General features: G+C 44.3%; 1 protein-coding gene across 2 annotated transcripts in view; it reads right to left on the reverse strand.

Annotated features, from left to right (window-relative positions):
- Positions 1 to 20,578, reverse strand: part of LOC140738741 (uncharacterized) — a 113,388-nt gene extending 92,810 nt beyond the window's left edge. For both annotated transcript variants that reach the window (XM_073066482.1, XM_073066483.1), the window contains exon 1: positions 20,127 to 20,578. In XM_073066482.1, coding sequence (XP_072922583.1) covers positions 20,127 to 20,274 — 148 coding nt within the window. In that variant the 5' untranslated portion in view covers positions 20,275 to 20,578. The remainder of the gene's footprint in view (positions 1 to 20,126) is intronic.
- Between the last annotated feature and the right edge of the window lie 1,608 nt (positions 20,579 to 22,186).

The following is a 22,186-nucleotide window of genomic DNA, read 5'->3' on the forward strand; positions in this document are numbered from 1 at the left end:
TAGAGTGGTGATCTTGAGGCTTTAGCTTTTCGAGGCTTCAGTGAAGAGACATTCGGGAGGCTGAGGGACTGATAGGAGATAGAGAGGTAGTCACACACAAGGTGCAGGACACAGGAGACTCGGTGAGTCAGAGAGGGGAAAGAGGTTAAACAGCCAGTGCGGAGTACCCCTGTGGATTCCCACTCAACAACAGGTAAACCACTTTGGATACTGTTGTGGGATGACCTAACAGAGGACAGTTACAGCAGTCGGATATTTGGCGCTGTGACTCAGAAGGGAAAGAGGTGTGCTAGGGTGATAGGGGATTGGTTAGTTAGAGGAACAAAAAGGAGGTTCTGTGGGTGAGAACAAGATTCCTGGATGGCAAGTTGCCTCCCAGGTGCCAGGGTCCGGGACATCTCGGATGGAGACCTCTGCATTCTTAAGCAGGAAGGTGTACAGCCAGAACTCATGGCCCATGTAGGAACCAATGACAAGGGTAGAATGAGTGACAAGGTTCTGCATAGGGAGCTCAGGGTTCGGTGCTAAGTTAAAGGGCAGGACCTCTAGGACTGTGATCTCAGGATTACTACCCATGTCACGTGCTAGTGAAGCCAGAATTAGGAAGACTATACAGCTTAACACATGGCTAAGGAGGAATGGCATAAGAGTTTTGGATCATTGGGTTCCCTTCCAGGGAAGGTGGGACCTGTACAGAAGGGACAGTTTGCACTTGAACTGAAGGGGGACTAATATCCTAGTGGGAAGGTTTGCTAATGCTGTCCAGTAGGGTTTACACTGGAGTTGCAGGGGTATAAGAACCAGAGTGCCAGAACAGTTAGTGCAGAGGGTGTGGAGGCAAATGTTAGCAACACCTCAGATAAATACAGGAACCAAAAGGATGAGCATGGTATGACTGGTGGCCAGAGCTGCCTATATCTCAATGCAAGAAGTATCATAGGAAAGGTGGATGAGCTCATGCCATTAGGAATCTGTAGCCATTAGTGAGACATGGTTGCAGGAGGGACAGGAGTGGCAGTTCAATATTCCCGGATTCCGTTGTTTTAGACGTGACAGAGCAAGAGGGATTAAAGGAGGACTGGTGGCTGGCGTCAGGGAAATTGTCACAGCAGTGCTCCATCAAGATAGGCTGGAGAGTGAGAGAGAGTGTGTGTGTATGTATGTGTCCATCCGTCCATCCTTAACTCCTGGTGGAGTCGTTGGGGCGCCGTCATGACAAGCTTATTGCACCAATCTTTTTGCATCATATGGCGTGTCTTGGGCATCTGAAAACTGGCGGAGCCCATCCCTCTCCAGGTTTTTGGAGCCGGCTGGATTCGAACTCGGAAGTCCGGCACTGAAGCCACTACGCCACCAGCCGGCTGGAACTCCACTACTACGGCAATATTGATGGAATTGAGAAATAAGAAAGGAACAACCACTTAATGGAACTATATTACTGACCACCCAACAGTCCCATGGATTTAGAGGAACAAATTTGCAAAGCGATTGCAGACTGTTGCAAGAAACACATGTTGTTATAGTAGGTGAGTTTAACTTTTCAAATATTGACTCAGAATCCCACGCTGTAAAAGGACTAGATGGGACAAAGTTGTATTCAGGAAAGTTTCCTTCATCAGTACATAGAAGTCCCAATGAAAGAGTGTACAATACTGGATCTGCCATTAGGGAATGATACAGGCAAGCTACAGAAGTTTGTGTAGGGGAACACTTTGTATCCAGTGACCACAATGCCATTAGTTTCAAGGATATGTCCGGTCCATGGATTGAGATTCTAAATTGGAGAAAGGGCAAGTTTGATGGTATCATAAATGATCAGGCAAATGTGGATTGGGACAGGCCGTTTTTTGGCAAAGGGGTACTTAGTAAGTGGAAGGTCTTCAAAAGTTAGATTCTGAGAGTACAAGGCTTATACAGTATGCACCTGTCAGAATTAAAGGTAAAGATAACAAGTGTAGAGAACCTTGGTTTTCAAGAGATATTGAGGCCCTGATTAAGAAAAAAAAAGGTGCATAGCAGGTACAGCCAGATAGGACCAAATGGGGTACTTCTGCAGGATAAGAAATGCAAGAGAACACTTAAAAAATCAGGAAGGGTAAAAGAAGGAATGAAGTTGCTCTAGCAGAAAAGGTGATGGAAAATCCTAAGGGATTCTACACATATGTTAAGAGCAAAAGGATTGCAAAGGACAAAATTGGTCCTCTGGAAAACCAGAATGATGATCCATGTGCAGAGCCAAAACAGATGGGGGCGATCTTAAATCAGGGAGATCAGACCTGGGAAATGAATGTACAAGGGTATACGTGCTATCGTAGGGACAGAAATGTGGGCAGAGGGGGTGGGGTGGCCCTGTTGGTGAGGAATGAGATTCAGTCCTTCGCAAGGGGGGACCTAGGATCAGGAGAAGTAGAGTCTGTGTGGATAGAACTGAGGAACAGTAAGGGCAAAAAGACCCTAATGGGTGTTGTCTAGCCCCCAAACAGTAGCATGGATATTGGGTGCAAGTTGAATAGGGAGTTAACATTGGCATGTGGCAAAGGTAATGTCACAGTAGTTATGGGGGATCTCAACATGTAGGTGAACTGGGAGAATCAGGTAGGTGCTGGACCCCAGGTTAGGGAGTTTGTAGAGTGCCTACGGGATGCATTCTTGGAACAGCTTGTACGAGAGCCGACCAGGGACAAGGCTATTCTGGATTTAGTCTTGTGTAATGAACAGGATTTGATAAGCGATCTTGAAGTAAAGGAGCCATTAGGAGGTAGTGACCATAATATGATAGTTTTTATCTGCAATTTGAGAAGGATAAGGGCAGATCGGAGGTGTCAGTGTTGCAGTTGAACAGGGGAGACTATGGAGCCATGAGGGAGAAGCTGGCCAAAGTTAACTGGACGGATATCCTAGCAGAAAAGACAGTGGAACAGCAATGGCAGGTATTCTTGGGAATAATGCACAAGGTGCAAAATCAGTTCATCCCCCGGAGCAGGAAGGATTCAAAGGGGGGAAAGGGGCCACAGTGGTTGACAAAGGAAGTCAAAGATTGCACAGTATTAAAAAAAAGGAAGTATGACAGAGCTAAGGTGAGTGGGAGGACAGATGATTGAGAAATTTTTAAGGAACAACAGAACTTAACTAAAAAGGCAATACGGGAAGAAAAAATGAAGTACGAACGCAAGCTAGCCAGGAATATAAAGGAGTATAGCAAAAGCTTTTTTAGGTATGTGAAGAGAAAGAAGATAGTTAAGAACAATGTTGGGCCCTTGAAGAATGAATTGGGTGAAATTGTTATGGGAAACAGAGAAATGGCAGAAGAATTTAATAAGTACTTTAGATCTGTCTTCACTAGGGAAGACACAAGCAATCTCCCAGATGTATGAATGGGCCAAGGACATAGGGTAACAGAGGAAATGAAACAGATTGACATTAGGAAGGAAACGGTGATGAGTAGACTGATGGGACTGAAGGCTGACAAATCCCCAGGTCCAGATGGTCTGCATCCTAGGGTACTAAAGGAGGTGGCCCTGGAAATTGCGGATGCATTGGTACTCATTTTCCAATGTTCCTTAGATTCAGGATCAGTTCCTTGAGGATTAGAGAATGGCTAACGTTATCCCACATTTTAAGAAAGGAGGGAGGGAGAAAACAGAGAACTATCGTCCTGTCAGCCTAACATCAGTAGTGGGGAAAATGCTAGAGTCCATTATTAAAGATGAAATAGAGGCATATCTAGATAGCAGTGATAGGATTGGGCCGAGCCAGCATGGATTTACCAAGGGCAAATCATGCTTGACTAATCTATTGGAGTTTTTCGAGGATGTAACCAGGAAGTTAGACAATGGAGATCCAGTGGATGTAGTGTACCTCGATTTTCAGAAGGCATTTGATAAGGTCCTACATAGGAGATTGGTGGGTAAAATCAGAGCTCATGGCATTGGGGGGGGGGGGGGAAGACATTGACATGGATAGAAAACTGGTTGGCAGATAGAAAGCAAAGGGTAACGGTGAATGGGTGTTTCTCGGAATGGCAGGTGATGACTAGTGGGGTGCCACAGGGCTCGGTATTGGGACCACAGCTGTTTACGATTTACATCAACGATTTAGATGAAGGCATTGAGAATAACATCAGCAAGTTTGCAGATGATACTAAGCTGGGTGGCAGTGTGACATGTGATGAGGATGTTAGGAGAATTCAGGGTGACTTGGATAGGCTGAGTGAGTGGGCAGATACTTGGCAGATGATGTTTAATGTGAATAAGTGTGAGGTTATCCAGTTTGGGCGTAAGAACAGGAAGGCAGATTATTATCTGAACGGTGTAGAGTTAGGTAAGGGAGAAATACAAAGAGATCTAGGAGTACTTGTTCATCAGTCACTGAAGGTGAATGAGCAAGTGCAGCAGGCAGTGAAGAAGGCTAATGGAATATTGGCCTTTATTACAAAGGGAACTGAGTACAAGAGCAAGGAAATCCTTTTGCATTTGTACAGGGCCCTGGTGAGACCACACCTGGAGTACTGTGTACAGTTTTGGTCTCCAGGGTTAAGGAAGGACATCCTGGCTGTAGAGGAAGTGCAGCGAAGATTCACGAGGTTAATTCCTGGGATGTTCGGACTGTCTTATGCAGAGAGGTTAGAGAGACTGGGCTTGTACACGCTGGAATTAAGGAGATTGAGCGGGGATCTGATTGCAACATATAAGATTATTAAGGGATTGGACAAGATAGAGACAGGAAATATGTTCCAGATGCTGGGAGAGTCCAGTACCAGAGGGCATGGTTTGAGAATAAGGGGTAGATCATTTAGGACAGAGTTAAGGAAAAACTTTTTCTCCCAGAGAGTTGTGGGGGTCTGGAATGCACTGCCTCGAAAGGCAGTGGAGGCCAATTCTCTGGATGCTTTCAAGGAGGAGCTAGATAGGTATCTTATGGATAGGGGAATCAAAGGATATGGGGACACGGCAGGAACCGGGTATTGATAGTAGATGATCAGCCATGATCTCAGAATGGCGGTGCAGGCTCGAAGGGCCGAATGGTCTACTTCTGCACCTATTGTCTATAAATGATATTATTTTGCATCTGTATTTACTGCAGAGATGGACAGAGTCTATAGAAGTGAGGCAAAGCAGCTTCAACTTCATGGAGCCTGTACAGATCACAGAGGAGGAAGTGCTTGCGACCCTGGGGCAATTCAGGGTCCATTAAATCCCCAGGGCCTAACAAGGTGTTCCCTCAGACCCTACGGGAGGCAAGCACAGAAATTGGTGAGGCCCTGCCAGAGATATTTAAATCCTTAGTGACAGGAGAGGTACCAGCAGACTGGAGGATAGCTGATATTCTTCCGCTGTACAAAAAAAATGCTCCAAACATAAACCAGGAAATTATAGGCCAGTGAGTCTGACATCAGTTGTGGGAAAGTTACTGGAAGGGGGATTTGGCAGGGGAATGGGAACCGGAGTGATAGTGCTGATGAGGTAACTGGTTTAGAAACAGAGGCAATGTGTAGTATGGAGAGGCTGCTGATGGGGCAAAATTGATGTCAACAGGATGAGTTGCAATGTAAAAGGCAGACAAAGTTGAAAAGGGTGAATACAGAACTGAAGGTGTTATATTTGAAGGCACGAAGTATATGGAATAAGGTAGATGAATTTGTAGCACTGGCAGGTATGACATCATAGGCGTCACTGAATCACGGCTGAAAGAAGGTTATAGCTGGAACCTTAATGTCCAAGGATACACATTATATTGAAAGGACAGGCAGGAAGACAGAGCTCTGTTGGTAAAAAGTGAAATCAAATCAATAGAAAGAGGTGACATGGGGGCAGAAGGTCTTGAATAATTGTGGATACAGCTAAGGAACTGCAAGGGTAAAAAGACCTTGATGGGAGTTTTATACAGACCCTCAAACACTAGTAAGGATGTGGTCTACAAATTACAACAGGAGATAGAAAATGCATGCTAAAAGGGCAATGTTACAAACGTCATGGGGAATTTCAAGACTGGGAAAATCATGACAGTGCTGGATTCCAAAAGGGAGAGTTTCTAGAATGAATATGAGATTACTTTTTAAGAGCAGCTCTTGGTTGAGCCCACTAGGGGATCAGCTATTCTGGATTGGGTATTGTGCAGTGAACCGGAATTGATTAGAGCGCTTAAGGTAAAAGGACACTTAGGGGAAAGTGATCATAATATGATCAAATTCACCATGAAATTTGAGAAAGAGAAGCTAAAGTCAGATGTATCAGTATTACAATAGAGAAAAGGACATTACAGAGGCATGAGAGAGGTATTGACCAGAAGTGATTGGAAAAGAACACTGGCGGGGATAATGGTAGAGCAGCAATGGCTGGAAGTTCTGGAAACATTATAGACATCCCAAAGAGGAATCTAAAGGCAAGATAACACAATCGTGGCTAATGACAAGTTAAAGCCAAAAAGAGGGCATGTAATAGAGTAAAAATTAGTGGGAAGTTAGAGGATGGGAAGCTTTTTAAAAAAAAGGCAACTGAAATGTCATTAAGAAGGTAAAGATGGTATACGAAAGTAAGCTAGCCAATAATATTAAAGAGGATATCAAACGTTTCTTCAGATATATAGAGTGTAAAAGAGAGGTGAAAGTGATATTAGACCACTGGAAAATGATGCTGGAGAGGTAGTAATGGCAGACAAGGAAATGCCAGACAAATTGAATAAGTATTTTGCATCAATCTTCACTGTGGAAGACAACAGCAGTTTGGTGGAAATTCCAGGTGCCAGGGGTCATGAAGTGTGTGAAGTTACCATCACTAGAAAAAAGGTTCTTGGGAAACTGAAAAGTCTGAAGTTAGATACCGTAAATTCCAATGTATAAACCGAGAAATTGGCCCTAAATTTTGGTCCTAAAATTAGGGGGTCAGCTTATACAGAGGGTGCCAACTTTGGAAAAACAAATACACGGAAGACAGGTCATATTTATTAGCTGTTTTTGAGTCAAATTCGTTCCACTGTCCATTCATGAATTCTTTGAATGTTTTGTTTAAACTCACATCTAGCGGCTGCAGCACAGACATCAAACCACCGGGGATGACTGCAATGTCCGTACTTTCAACTTTCAATGCTGCTTTCGTTTCAGCCGACAAGTGCACTTTGAACATGTCCCAGACAAGTAGTGACTTTTCCATCCTGAAGCCTTCGGGACATCGACACCACACCTCTTTAACCCACTTCAAGCAACTTGCTTAGTCCATCCAGCAGCGTTCTTGAACGTAAACAACACTTCGCAGGAATTTTCTGAGCAATCTTTGTTTTTTGTCTCAACACGTCTATTCATAAATCGGGTGCACCAACTTCATGTAGCTTTGAAATTTTTGCTGACCTCATGGTGTTTTTCGGCCCATTTCAACGCTTGAACTCGAATCATTTCTCTGGTAACAATCTATCCAGACAATCGCTAGTGATCACCCACTCTAAAACTTTTTCTTCGAGTTCTGGCCACTGACATGTTTTCCCGCAGTTTGCACATTTCATCTTTGGCATTTCCCTCAGCGTGTCCTCTGCCTTTCTCCACTCTCACACTTGTTTCTCATTTCTGATTCAGATTCAGATTCAGTTTATTGTCATTTAGAAACCACAAATGCAATGCAGTTAAAAAATGAGATAACATTCCTCCAGAATGATATCACAAAAGCATATGACAAAACAGACTACACCAGAAAATCCATATAACGTTTGGCAATCCCCAATCCAGAGTCCGGAGAGGCTGCTGCGTATTAATATCGCGCTACCGTCTTAGCACGTTCCCCGGAAAGGAGCTCCAAATCCACCAGACAAAACAAGACCAGAAACTAAAGCTACAAGACCTGCACAAAACCACATAGTTACAACATATAGTTACAACAGTGCAAACAATAGCATAATTGATTTTAAAAAACAGACCATGGGCACAGTAAAAATAGTCCAAAGATGTTAAAGGACTATAAGTTCAAAAGAAGTCACCACACAGTTTCCACAAGTCCCCAGGGTCCCGACAGACTCGCCATCCCACGCTGGCAGCAGAAGGGAATACCCCCGCTATGCACCACCTGACTCAGCCTCACAGATGCAGCACACAATGAAAGCTCCGTCGAACCCAGCCTCGCAGACGCAGCACACACCGAAAGCGACCTGACCACAGCGGACTCAGAGTCCGTCGAACCTCCGAGCTGACGACCATCCCCTCCGGCACAGCTTCTCTGAGCACCATCCTCTGCTGAGCGTATTAAGCGCTGAGCGCCAACGGTCATTGGCAACGCGACCCTGAGGACTGGGGGCCTGTTCTATCATACTAAACTTCTAAGCAGCTGCAGAATTATTCTTTCCTTTAGTAAAATCAACAACCTTCAGCTTGAAGCCAGAATCATATCGCAGTAATTTTAATCTTTTGTACATGGTGGTCGCAAACTCAGTACTGAATACACGTACTGATACCGCCACCCCATGTTATGTTTTAACGAGATTACAATGGGCGCTAAATGGTTTCACGGGGGTTACATTTCAGAGGATTCTTTACCATTGGGAGCCTAATCCTAAACTTCATCAGGACGAATCCTGATGAAGGGTCTCAGCCCGAAACGTCGACAGTGCTTCTCCCTATAGATGCTGCCTGGCCTGCTGCGTTCCATCAGCATTTTGTGTGTGTAGCTATTTTCTCAATTTGTTTTTGTTCTTTATGAGTTGCGCCAAACAAGCAGCTGCCCTAATTAATCGGAATCTACTGTACCTGTAAATTCATTTTCTTACAAGCATTCACAGGGGGAAAAAAATACAGCGAAACCCCGTTATAACGCAATCGTTTGGGTCCATAAAATGTCATCACAAAAAAAAAGTGGGTTCGCACTGAATCAGGGTTCAAGAAAATCAGCGCTCAAACTGACCCAATGTTGACCAAACATCCTAAAACACCCCTATTTTCGCCCTATTTGACCTGCGGAAAGAATTCCGCAAATAAACCGTTGTTTTTACTGTAGAAATTAAAACAAATTAATTTTTAGTAAAGCTTTTTAATACACAAACAAAATCATTAAGAATATTAGCAATCATTTACAGTTTATTTCTTAAAAAAGTGATCAAGAGTTCTTTGTTTGAGTGTAGCATGTCGCTGGCTGCGAGCAAAATCTAGAATGCTTCTGAGTTTTTTTTATGTGGTCCAGCTCCAGGGTCTCCAGCCAACGGAGGCTAGCCTCGAAGTGTTCAATGGCTTCAGACACTTTTGGGGGTGGGGTTGGAGGCTCTTCATTATCATCCTCTTGTGGCTCAAGAACCAGTACATTTGACTCCGCCGGTGCTATAGTTACGTTACGGACGATCTCAGTATCCATCAGGTGTTCATATGTTGGACATTCGTCGTCGGCAGAGTGCCACTGATGTAGCTCTTCTTTGTTCCATTCAGATAACTTCTCTGCCTCATGCACATCTTCCTCTGTGAAGCCATGCAAATCTGGCTCGTCATCATCATCTTCCGTGGTGGACTGGCGTGATGAAAAGGCTGGTCCCAGACTCTTCTCCCAGCATTTCTCAAGTGTGTGAAGCTTATCTTCCACAGAAAAAGATTTTCTTTTTCTAGCAGTTTCTTTCATTTTGAGCAAAGAAAGGTCCAATGACTCACACAAAATGCTGGTGGAACGCAGCAGGCCAGGCAGCATCTGGTCAACCCTTCATCAGGACTAATGGAAAAAAGAGATAGTAAGAGATTTGAAAGAGGGAGAGACCCGAAATGATAGGAGAAGACAGGAGGGGGAGGGATGAAGCCAAGAGCTGGGAAGTTGATTGGCAAAAGGGATACAAGGCCAGAGAAGGGAGAGTATGGATTGACATGGACATGGATGGACATGGAGTCCAATGACTCATTGCGTTATATCTGAATTCACATTAAATTGGGGCACGTAAAATCGGGGTTTCACTGTTCAATCAAATTCTACAAAACAAAATTATACATAAAGACCGACAAACATCTGTATCCAAAAAAAAAGACAAAATGTACAAATAAGAACTTGGAACATGAGTTGTAAATAGTCCTTGAAAATGATAATCATTTCAGAATAGTGGCGATTGAAGTTCTCCAGGCCGGTTCAGGACCCTGATGGTTGTACGGTAATAACTGCTCCTGACCTAGTGGTATGAGGCCTAAGGCTTCTGTACCTCCTGCAAGATGGTAGTAGTGAGAAGAGGGTATGGTGTGGTAGGGGGTCTCTGATGATGAATGCTGCTTTGTTGTGGCAGCGCTCCATGAAAATGTACTCAGTGGTAGACAGCAATTCACCTGTGCTGGACTGTGCTGTGTACTCCGCTTTCTATAGCCTTTTCTGTTCTTGGGCATTGGTGTTTCCATACCAGGGTATGATGCAACCAACTAAAATACTCTCCAATGCAAAGGTTTGTTAAAGTTGTTGATAACATACCAGATTCATGCAAATCTTTAAGAAAATAGAGGCGCTATCATGCCTTCCTTGTGATGACACTTGCTGCTGGTCCCTGGACCATATTAGACTTGGTCTAATATGTTCATACCAAGTTGTTTAAAGCTTCTGACCCTACCTATCTCTGTCCCCCTAATATGGACTGGATCATGGATCTCTTAGCGCTAGTGCTCAACTGGGATTATTCTCCATTGGTTCCACCCCACTTCACAAATAATTTATATGATTCTCAGATCCAAACATTTTCAATTTATATTAAATGACAGAGTGGCTTTTGAACATCCAATGGGGCAGCAAAGGTTCATTTATTATCAGAGTATACAACTCTGAAATTCTTCTTCTGAGGGCAGCCATGAAACCAAGAAAGAAAGGCAGCACTATCATCAACCCCCAAATCCCACTACGTAACTTGTCCAGTGGCCAAAATTCATACGTCATCCAAATGCTGAATTTACAACACTGAACAGACTTTTTGTGTCAGTGCCTCATCTTTCAAGACTCTTTATCAGAAGGAATTTGTTCAAAGTCATTCTACTTCGACATCAAAAGACCTCATGTTTTCAGCTAGAGGTCAGTTACCATGACAAGAAAACCTCCCCCAAGACTGTATATCAGTGAAGTGTCTATCTGTTGTCACATGCATTTCAAGATATGCCAACTGATCACCATTACCGAAGGGAAGACTGTCAGCTCCCACGACTAACATTCCTCTGCCCATCCTGATTCCTGTAATGATTCCATTCCATTCTCCCAGTTTCTCCATCAATGGAAAACAATAAGGACAGTGGTTACCTCTCACCCATTCTCTTCTACTCACCTGCCTATCACCTCCCTCTGGTTCCCCTCTTCCTTCCCTTTCTTCCATGATTCACTGTCCTCTCCTATCAGATTCCTCTTCTTCAACCCTTTACTTCTTCCACCTACCCCTCCCAGCTTCTCACTTCATCTCCCCCTCAACTAGTCTCACCCATCACCTGCCAGCTTGTATTCTTTCCCCCTTTCACCTTTCTTATTCTGGCTTCTGTTCCTTCATTTGCAGTCCTGATGAAGGGTCTCAGTTCAACCATACATTGACTCCTTAGATGCTGCCTGACTCGCTGACTTCCTCCAAACATTTGCTTTCCTCTGGCAATGCTTCATATAAATGTACTCATTAGTGGGGAGAGGGATTGTGATGGGATTGGGCTGTCTGAATCATTTTATCTGGCCTTTTAACAGCTGCTTTCAAGGATTAGAACTAAGCAATGATACCTTATATGCTCACAGGCTACAAAGTTCTTAAAGGATTCAATGGAAGATATATAAAGTACTTTCCATTCCCCTCTCAACCCCATTTTTTTCAATTAATGCATTAGACCATAAGACATAGGAACAGAATTAGGCCTTTCAGCCCATCGAGTCTGCTCCACAATTCCATCATGACTGATCCTAGATCCCACCCAACCCCATACACCTGCTTTCTCACAATAACCTTTGTTGCCCTGACCAATCAGGAAACCAGACTTGCATCCACCACATTCCACAGATTCACTACTCTCTGGCTAGAGCACAACTCCTCCTTACTTCTGTTCTAAAAGGTCGCCACTCAACTTTGAGGCTGTGCCCTCTAGTTCTGGACACCCCACCATAGGAAACATCCTCTCCACATCCACCCTACCTCATCCTTTCAACATTCGGTAGGTTTCAATGAGATCCCCCAGCATTCTTCTAAATTCTAGTGAGCAGAGGCCTAAAGCTGCCAAATGCTCCTCACGTTAGCCCCTTCATTCCCAGAATCATCCTTGTGAACCTCCTCTCCAATGTCAACATATCCTTTCTGAGATATGGGGCCCAAACCTTTTGACAATACTCCAAGTGTGCCCTGACTAGTATCTATAAAGCTTCAGCATTATCTCCTTGTTTTCATATTCTATTCCCCTTGAACTGAATGCCAATTTTGTGTTTGCCTTCTTTCCCACAGACTCAACCTGTAAATTAACCTTCTGGGAGTCTTGCATGAGGACTCCCAAGTCCCTTTGCACCACTGATGTCTGAATTTTATCCACATTTAGATAATTGAATGCATTATTGTTCATTTTACCAAAATGCATTATCATACATTACCCAACACTGTGTTTACTGCCTCCTGCCTGTCAGCCATTCCTCTATCCATGCCAGTATCTTTCCTGTAATGCCATGGGATTTTAACTTGTTAAGCAGTCTCATGGTGGCACCTTATCAAATCCCTTCTGAAAATCCAAGTAAATGGCATCCACTACCCCTCCTTTGTCCACTCTGCTTCTAACTTTCTCAAAGAACACTAACAAATTTGTCAGGCAAGATTCCCCTTTACAGAAACCATGCTGACTTTGACCTACTTTATCATTAGTCTGCAAGTACCTCAAAACCTCATCCTTAATAATAGACTCCAACACTTCCCCAACCACTGAGGTTAGGCTAACTTTTGCCTTCCTCCCTTCTTAAAGCATGCAGTGACATTTGTAATCTTCCTGTCCCTCAGGACCAAGCCAGAATCAAGTTTTTTTGAAAGATCAACACCAACGTATCTGTTATCTCTTTAGCAACCTCTCTCAGGACTCTGGGATGTAGTTTTTCTGGTCCAGGTGACTCATCCACCTTAAGACCTTTGAGTTTGCCTATCACTTTTTCCTTTGTAATAGCAATGACACTCACTCCTGCTCCATGACATTCACAGACATCTGGCACACTGCTAGTATCTTCCACAGTGAAGACAGATGCAAAAGTACCCATTAAGTTCATCGGCCATTTCTTTGTCCCCCATTACTACCTCACCGGCATTATTTTCCAGTGACCCAGTATTAGCTCTCACCTCCTTTTCACTCTTTGTAAAGCTGAAAAACTTTTGGTATCCTGCTTTACTGGTTAGTTTGCCTTCATATTTATTCTTTTCCCTTCTTATGGCTTTTTAGTTGCCTTTTGTTGGACTTTAAAAATTTCACATTCATCCAACTTCCCACTCATTTTTGCTACATTATATGCCCTTTCCTTGGTTTTTATGCAGTCCTTAACTTCGCTTACCTACCCCTGCTATTTGAGAACAACTTCTTCTGTGAGACTCATCTATACTGCGCCTTGTAAACTATTCCCAGAAACTTCAACTACCTCTGTTCTGCCGACATCCCTGGCAATATCCCCTCCAATCCACCTAGGCAAGCTCCTCTCTCATGCCTCTGTAATTCCCTTTATTCCACTGCCACACTGATACAACTGACCATTGCTTCTCCCTCCCAAATTGCAACATGAATTAAATTGTATTATGATCACTACTCCATCTCATTGTTGAGGGGGGACGGTCACAGGGGTGTTCTCCACTATTAGACCTTTAAAATAAACGGCAGACTATTACTTAAATGGGGAAAGAATTCAAAGATCTGAGATGCAACGGGACTTGAGAGTTCTCATGCAGGATACCCTTAAGGTTAACCTCCAGGTTGAGTCGGTGGTGAAGAAGGCGAATGTAATGTTGGCATTCATTTCTAGAGGAATAGAGTATAGGAGCAGGGATGTGATCACATGTTGAGGCTTTATAAGGCACTGGTAAGACCTCACTTGGAATACTGTGTGCAGTTTTGGGCTCCTTATTTAAGAAAAGATGTGCTGACATTGGAGAGGGTTCAGAGAAGATTCACTAGAATGATTCCAGGAATGAGAGGGTTAACATATGAGGACTGTTTGACCGCTCTTGGACTGTACTCCTTGGAGTTTAGAAGAATGAGGGCGGACCTCATAGAAACATTTCGAATGTTGAAAGACATGGACAGAGTGGATGTGACAAAGTTGTTTCCCATGGAAGGGGAGTCTAGTACAAGAGGACATGACTTGAGGACTGCAGGGCGCCCATTCAGAACGGAGATGCGGAAAAAAATTTTTAGCCAGAGGGTGGTGAATCTGTGGAATTTGTTGCCACGGGCGGCAGTGGAGGACGGATCATTGAGTGTATTTAAGGCAGAGATTGATAGGTATCTGAGTAATCAGGGCATCAAAGGTTATGGTGAGAAGGCAGGGGAATGGGACTAAAGGGGAGATTGGATCAGCTCATGATGAAATGGCAGAGCAGACTCAATGGGCCGAATGGCTGACTTCTGCTCCTTTGTCTTATGGTCTTTTCCCTTCCCTCCCTTGACAGTCACCCATTTATCTGTCTCCTGTAGCCTTTGAGTGACTACCTCCTTGTAGCTCCAGTCTATCACTACTTCCTAACAAGACAAAGCTCATCAAGCTGCAGCTCCAGTTCCCTAACATGGTCTCCAAGGAGCTGCATCTCAATGCAGATGTGGCCGTCAGGGAGATCGGAAGTCTCCTCAAAATCCCACATCTGACACCCAGAACAGAACACTAGCCCTGCAGACATACCCCATAATCGTTCAAGAGTTAAATAAGAAAAATAATAAACTTATCTAGTTACCTCGCTGCCGCCTGTTCGTGCCAAAGCCTGTTGAGCCAAAGCCTTACCACTCTTTCATGGAGACTGGGTTTGTCAAGCTCCACTCTGGACCTGCACAGGAATGCTTCTACTGCATCTGCACCACTGTCCAATCTCAAACTCCTTCACACTACAGTCCTCCACTGGTTGAGATCGACCATGGATGTTGCATCCTAGCTAAGCCCATACAAAAACCAGTACGCGTGCCAGGGTAGTACAATATAGAGAGCAAGCTGTTGTCCGTGCAGCAGGCACCCCCTCTCTATGTAGCTGATGAATCCAAAGGAACTGCAGAGACCGATACAGTTTGGCACCAGCATTATTGTAGCTGTTGTCAGACAGCGTTGAAATTAACATGGGACTACCTTCAGAACTCCAGCTCCGGATTTTTCCTCAGCGTTTACTCCCAAAGCCTTCCTTGTGAATGGGTATAGCCGTAAGGCAGCATAAGTTTGAGATTAGGGTTTCCCCTCTCCTAGGTGAGTTGCCAACCATGGTTGACGAGCCCTATCTGCCCAGAATGTCTGATTTTAAGGCAGCAGTAACTCACGTTTGTCCCTTCTCTTGTCAGTAGAAATGGCTCCGGTGGGCTTAATAGCTAAGCCACACGTGAAGGCCAGGAGCTGAACTTGGTAGTCAGAGGCAATTTGAGACATGCACCACTGACAACATTTAACAGATAGCAGGAGATCATCCTCACTATATGCACCCCTCCCCCCCCCCCCCCCCCCACAGTCTGGACAACCTTAAAGAACCACAGGAAGAGAGAAAAATAAGAGCAAAAATCAGTAATGATCTTTCAAAACTTCCCCACCTTTCAACATAATTGTACCCCAGGCCTCAATTCCTCTTCTGTGTCAATTTCAGTCAGCTTTTAATAACCCAACCTTCCAAAAGGTATATCTTACTTTTTAAAATACACCTTGATGCAACTTCCACAACTCTCGAGAGCAGAGGATCCACCACCTCTGCAGAAGAGAAATCTTATCCATATCAGTTTTAAATGATCACCCCTTCACTTTGTACCCACGCTCGGTCAGGATCTGACATGCCTTCTAAATGCTTAAAATTACAAACCTAAATTTTTTAGCTGTTTGTGATAACAAAGCCTTCTGGTCCCAGGAATAAGTCTGGAGAATCTATTTTAGACCTCCCCAGTTCTAGTATACCCTTAAATAAGGGAACCAAAACTGTACACAGTATTCCAGGTGTAGCCTCAACAATGCCCCCCTGCAAAATAATAATATTTTTTCTATTTATGAACTCCAATAATAAAAGCTAATATGTCATTGCCTACTTAATTACATGCTGCAACCTACATGCTAACTTCTTGTTTCTTGCAGAAGAACACCTGGATCCTCCAAAGTCAATCTGCAGTCTCCTTCCATTTAGATAATAGCCTCCTTATTGATTCCTTCCAAAGTGCACAACCTCCTCAAGTTTTCCTGAAGGTCATTTTCCTGAACTACTCTAGCAAATTTGCCAAACATGATTTACCTTTCAAAGGCATGTTGACTCAATTTGTTTGCATTAAGCTTCTCAATAACTGATCGTCTTTTCTTCCTCATTTTTTATGCCCTGCATTCTCCCAACAGATGTTATGCCAACTGCTTCACACTTCTTGTCTCCTTATTTTTGAAAGAGACTGTTGACATTTGCAACTTGCACTGGTCACCTCTTACTGAATTGCTCTCGAAAGTCATTTTGTAAGAAAACCTAGAAGCCAAACTGCATGTAACTATGTATAGATAACAATGGCTGACTAATCTTTTTTTGGACATGCAGTATACCTGACAAATAAATGCTGGCTGGGACACTGGGAGGAATCGCTGCTCTGCCCTGAATGATCGAGTCAAAGCACCATTTCACATTCTCCAGAAAAGGTGAATGGTCTCTCTTCTTTCTAATATCTCACCTGGAAACAGAAGCTAAAAACATTGTCATAATTCTCTGCACTACACCCAAATACCTGGCTGTGTTACAGTGCCAGCCTTTCTGAAGTAATGTTTGAACTTCTGACTTAGAAAAGACAATCCTGAGATCATGAGACAACCTGACACTCTTATTTAAGTCTTACAGCACAGAAAAGGTTCATTCAGCACACCACATTACTATCAAGTACTCATCTATATTATCCCATTTAAATGAATTTGGCTCATAGTAATTAGTGCATTGCCAATTCAATTGAAATGCTATGAGTTACCTGCCTCTACTTCTCAGGTAGTGTATTCCAGATTCCATTAAAAAAAACACAAAATGCTGGCAGAACTCAGCAAGCCAGACAGCATCTATGAGAGGAGGTAGTGACGACGTTTCGGCCCAAAACGTCATCACTACCTTCTCCCATAGATGCTGTCTGGTCTGCTGAGTTCTGCCAGCATTTTGTGTTTTTAGTTATTCCCAGCATCTGCAGATTCACTCGTATTCCAGATTCCACTTGCTTTCTGGTTGGAAAAGCTTATTCCTCAGGTTTTCCCTGAACCTCCCACCACTCATCTCAAACCAACAGTCTCTGTTCTTGGACACTTGTGCTATTTTGAGAAATGATTCCTCCTATCCAAACCCCTCATGAACTTCCAAGGAAAAATAGCAAACCTATCCAATTGTTCCTTATAAATTGAACATTCTATCCCAGAAACATCCTGATAAATCTCCGATGCATACTCTCAAAACACAACCACGCCTTCCAATTCTGTGTGTACAGAAACGTACATAATAGTCCAGCTATTAAAGCAGCCTACAATTTTGTGCAGACCATTTTACCTACAAGATTATCTATTCCTTCCCTCCCACATACATAGTCCTCCATTTCTGTTTCATCCATGTGCTTAAGAGCCTCCTAAATGTCTGTAATATGTCTCTAACACCACCCCCCAGCAGCACATTCCTTGCACTCACCACTCTCTGTGTGAAAAAGCTACCTCTGACACTCCCCCTACACTTTGCTCAAATCAGCTTAAAAGTTATGCCCCCTCATATTAGTCATTTCCACCCTGGGAAAGTCTCTGGTTGTCCACTTCATCTATGCTTCTTATCAGCTACACTTCTATCAAGTCACCTCTCATCACCCTTCACTCAGAAGAGAAAAGCCCAAGCTTGTGCAACCTATCTTCATAAGATATGTTCTTTAACCCAGGCAGCATCCTGGTAAATCTCCTCTGCACTCTCTCTAATGCTTCCACATCCTTCCTAAATTGAGAGGAACATAAACTGGACACAATACTCCAAGTGCAGTCTAACCGGAGTTTTATAAAGCTGCAACATTACCTCATGGCTCTTGAACTCAATTCCCTGACTAATGGAGGCCAACACACCATGCACCTTCTTAACCACCCTATCAACTTACACAACAACTTTGAGGGATCTATTGACGTTGTCCCCAAAATCCCTGTTCCTCCATGCTGCCAAGAATCCTAAGATGTGCAATAATCTCTCAGATAACCAAAGCCCCAGCTAATGAAAGCAAGTATCCCATATACCTTCTTCATCAGTGCATGAATGTGTGCTACCACCTTCAGAGCTCCTTGGGCTTGAACACCAAACTTCCTCCATTCCTCAGTATTCCCACCATTGTTTAAATAATGTAGATCTACGCGAAATAATTGTGAACACAGGATTGCAGATTGAAGTCCAAAACTGGCACATTTTACCTTAAACTGGATATCGGACAATTCAAGATCCTTATAGATTTCTGAAGCCAGAAATGATTAATCCTCACATGCACATCTCCAAGGCTAAAATGCTTACCTTTAATTTATATTTTAAAGTAAAAGGTATCTATGTAAACCTCTCATCCTATAACTACAGCCATAGTATAAAAATAAGGAGCACTGATATTCATTTTATCAAATTAAAACTAGCTGCATGCCTTTAAATGTCTATTCTCAATGGCTTATCTTCAATAAGGCCTTACTTTTGGCACCAGAATAAGTACATAGATCTGCCAATTTTTTTTAAATCAAGATGCTAAAAGAAAAAGTGCCAGAAACATTCAGATCAGAAGGCATAAAGTTATCATCATGTGCCATGTCATATGACATTGATCATGGTATATGGGCATGATTGTTCTTGGCAAATACTACAGAAGCAGTTTGCCATTGCCTTCTTCTGGGCAGTGGTGCTTGACCCCAACCATTATCAATACTCTTGAGAGATTGTAGTATTACCACAAATAAACTAATAATAAGATGCATTTACAAAAAGTAGACTGTATAATGACTTAGCCATGATGAGAAGGTGGTATGGAATTCAGTAGTCTCATGCCCAGGGGTAGAAGCTATTTGCCATCCTAACAAGTCCATGTTTTAATGTGACAGTACCTCCAGCCTGGGAGTTCATAGAGATTGCTGGAGATGGGCGGGATCATTGACAATGTTTTCAGGGAATGATATGTTGTACTTCTAGGTCACTTTGCTCTACAATAATCTCAACTGGGCAAATCCTGCTCTGGTTTAACTTCCCAAATGCCACACTTTGCATTTGTCCACGTTAAGATTCCATCTGCCACTATTTGGCCCACTCCCCCAAGTGATGCAGCATCTGTGGAAAATTTTAGATCAGTTGGGCAGAGTAATGGTGGTAGAAACTGATAAAATAGGGACATTTAAAAGAGTACATATGGATGTAAGAAAAAATGGAAGGATATGGGCTACATGAGAGGATAGATCGTGATGCAGATTGGCGGGCACAACATCATGGGCCAAAGGGCCTGAACTGTGCTGTGGTGTCCTATGTTCTATGAAAGAGAAGCACATAATTTCTATTTATAATGGTCATTTGTTCTCTCCACTGATAGTTTCTGGAATTTTTGATCAGAGATCCTATCAAACTGGGCACATGCTGTTGACTGGCCCCAACTGAACGTTCCTGGTAACTTCCATACCCAAAGGTCAAATCACCACTGGCCCCAAAACGGAAAACAAAATCAGGTCATTTGACCCATAACATTGTTCAGCCTAATCGGACTAACTACGACCTTGTTGATGGTTGCATATGTGCCGCCCATTTACTTCCAGGTGCAAAGACGTTCTCAAACCTCCCCTCTCCTCCTGCGGCACTATAAACTTCTACTGCAAGTCGCCCTGTTTTTTTTTAAAAACCCACCGAGGAGCATCTACCTCTTGGATAAAGTGGGGTGGGTGAATCTGATAAAGGGGGGGGGGGGGACACGACAAAATGCGGGTCTGCGCAACTCCTTTTAAGTGATTTGGCGGGCGGGGAAGCCGCAGCTGGAGGGAATTCCGTCCAAACATGGGACTCACCTGTCTCCCGAGCGGGGGGAGACGTCTGCCGACAATCGGACGACATCTTTTCCCCTTCTCCTCCGCAGCGCAGCCGCTCGCCTCTCCCCTTCATGCGTCCTCGCTTGGGCCGACAGTGAGTTTCACCCTCCCCCTTCTTCTTTCCCATATATATCTATGCACGTGTAAGCGGCGGTTGGAGATGCAGCCAAACTCCACATGAGCGGGTCCCCTCCTGGCGGGGGGCTGAGAGGAAGAAGCTCGGCGGCGGCGGCGGGAGGGGGCAGAGACGCGCTCCCGAATAGATATTTTCCCTCCCCACCCGCGCCGGTAGGAATCACAACACGATTCTCGGTGGGCCGACAGCGTGCTCAGAAAATAATGAGAGACGGAGGCGTTTCTTCCACTGGGGCGGAAGCACTACATCGGGAGGAAAATAAAGAAAGAGAAAGCTCCGTCCGTGTCATAGCGGAAGGAGGTTCTACAGCGGGCCGACCCCCCACCCCCCCATCCCGGCTCATTCGCTCGAGGACTCAAACTGGGCTACTTTCAAAACAAAGAGAAGGTCTCCGGTGCTCAATAGATCCTTCGCTGCCGCCCGTTGTGAGACGGAGTTTGTGTTTGACTGCGATTCTGTCGCGTCACAATCAGTGGTGGTTGGGAGTGGGGGGGGGGGGCTTCCGGTCCGTCACGTCACGTCTGCTGTCTGGCGCCCGAACCGTGGGTATCTCCGGCCTTGGACCACCCCGTTTCCCTCATCACCAACCCCCGCGTTCTTCACCTCGCCGCTCGCTGACCGACACCGAGCCTGGGTCACCGCGACCCAACCTGCCGGCGGGTCCCCCCCCACCCCCCGACTCGCCCCACCAGCCACATCAACCGCGTTCCCTCCGAAACGTGTGGGACATTGAAAGGCCGAGACAGTGAACGCGAAGCGGATGTTCCCTGTAGCCGGGGGAAGTCTAGGCCTCGGGATAGAAGGCTGTCCCTTTAGTACAGAACTAAATTTCTTTAGCCGGAGGGTGGTGAATCTAGGGACGCCACACTATAGGAAGGATGTGGAAGCATTGGAAAGGGTACAGAGGAGATTCGCCAGTATGCTGCCTGATTTAGAGAGTATGCATTATGATCAGAGATTAAGGGAGCTAGGGCTTTACTCTTTGGAGAGGAGGAGGATGAGAGGAGACATGATAGAGGTATACAAGATATTAAGAGGAATAGACAGAGTGGACAGCCAGTGTCTCTTCCCCAGGATACCACTGCTCAATACAAGAGGACATGGCTTTAAGGTAAGGGGTGGGAAGTTCAAGGGGGATATTAGGGGAAGGATTTTTACTGGGAGAGTGGTTGGTGCATGGAATGCACTCCCTGAGTCAGTGGTGGATGCAGATACACTAGTGAAATTTAAGAGACTACTAGACAGATAGGTGGAGGAATTTAAGGTGGGGGGGGGGTTATATGGGAGGAGGGGTTTAAGGGTTGGCACAACATTGTGGGCCGAAGGGCCTGTATTGTGCTGTACTATTCTGTGTTCTATCATGGATATAGTTAAACCAGAGGTGGATAGATTCTTGATTTTAGTAAGAGTGTCAAAGATTACAGGAGAATGGGGTTAAGAGAGATGATAAATCAGAATTGATTGGGTGGCAGTGCAGATTCAGTGGGCTAAAAGGTCTAATTCCGCTCCTGTGTCTTAGTCTTTCTTCCATATATTCTGATGATCCACCCCGCAAACCTTTTCTGAACACCAACTTAACTCTCCAGTTACATCCACCCTCCCATCAAACTCTTAGAGTCCGGTTTTATTATCACTGACACGTGTCGTGAAATCTGTTGTTTTGCTCCCACTCTCCATCCTACCATCCCTGTGATCTGCTCCCACCCTGCACCCCACTGTCAACATAACCTACCCCCACCCTGTAAGGAAAGAGTTAAATTTGATCCCATGGTGCATGCTACAATGTGTAAGACAAAATGTGCTGGTGACAGCCTGTTTTCCCCATTACTGACCAATGATTTGTCTCCATTTTGAATGCACCAGGTGAAAAATGTTTTCCTCTCACACTCGCTGTCTCTATTTT

Source organism: Hemitrygon akajei, chromosome 14, assembly GCF_048418815.1.
Source record: "Hemitrygon akajei chromosome 14, sHemAka1.3, whole genome shotgun sequence".
Classification (NCBI taxonomy): Eukaryota; Metazoa; Chordata; class Chondrichthyes; order Myliobatiformes; family Dasyatidae; genus Hemitrygon; species Hemitrygon akajei.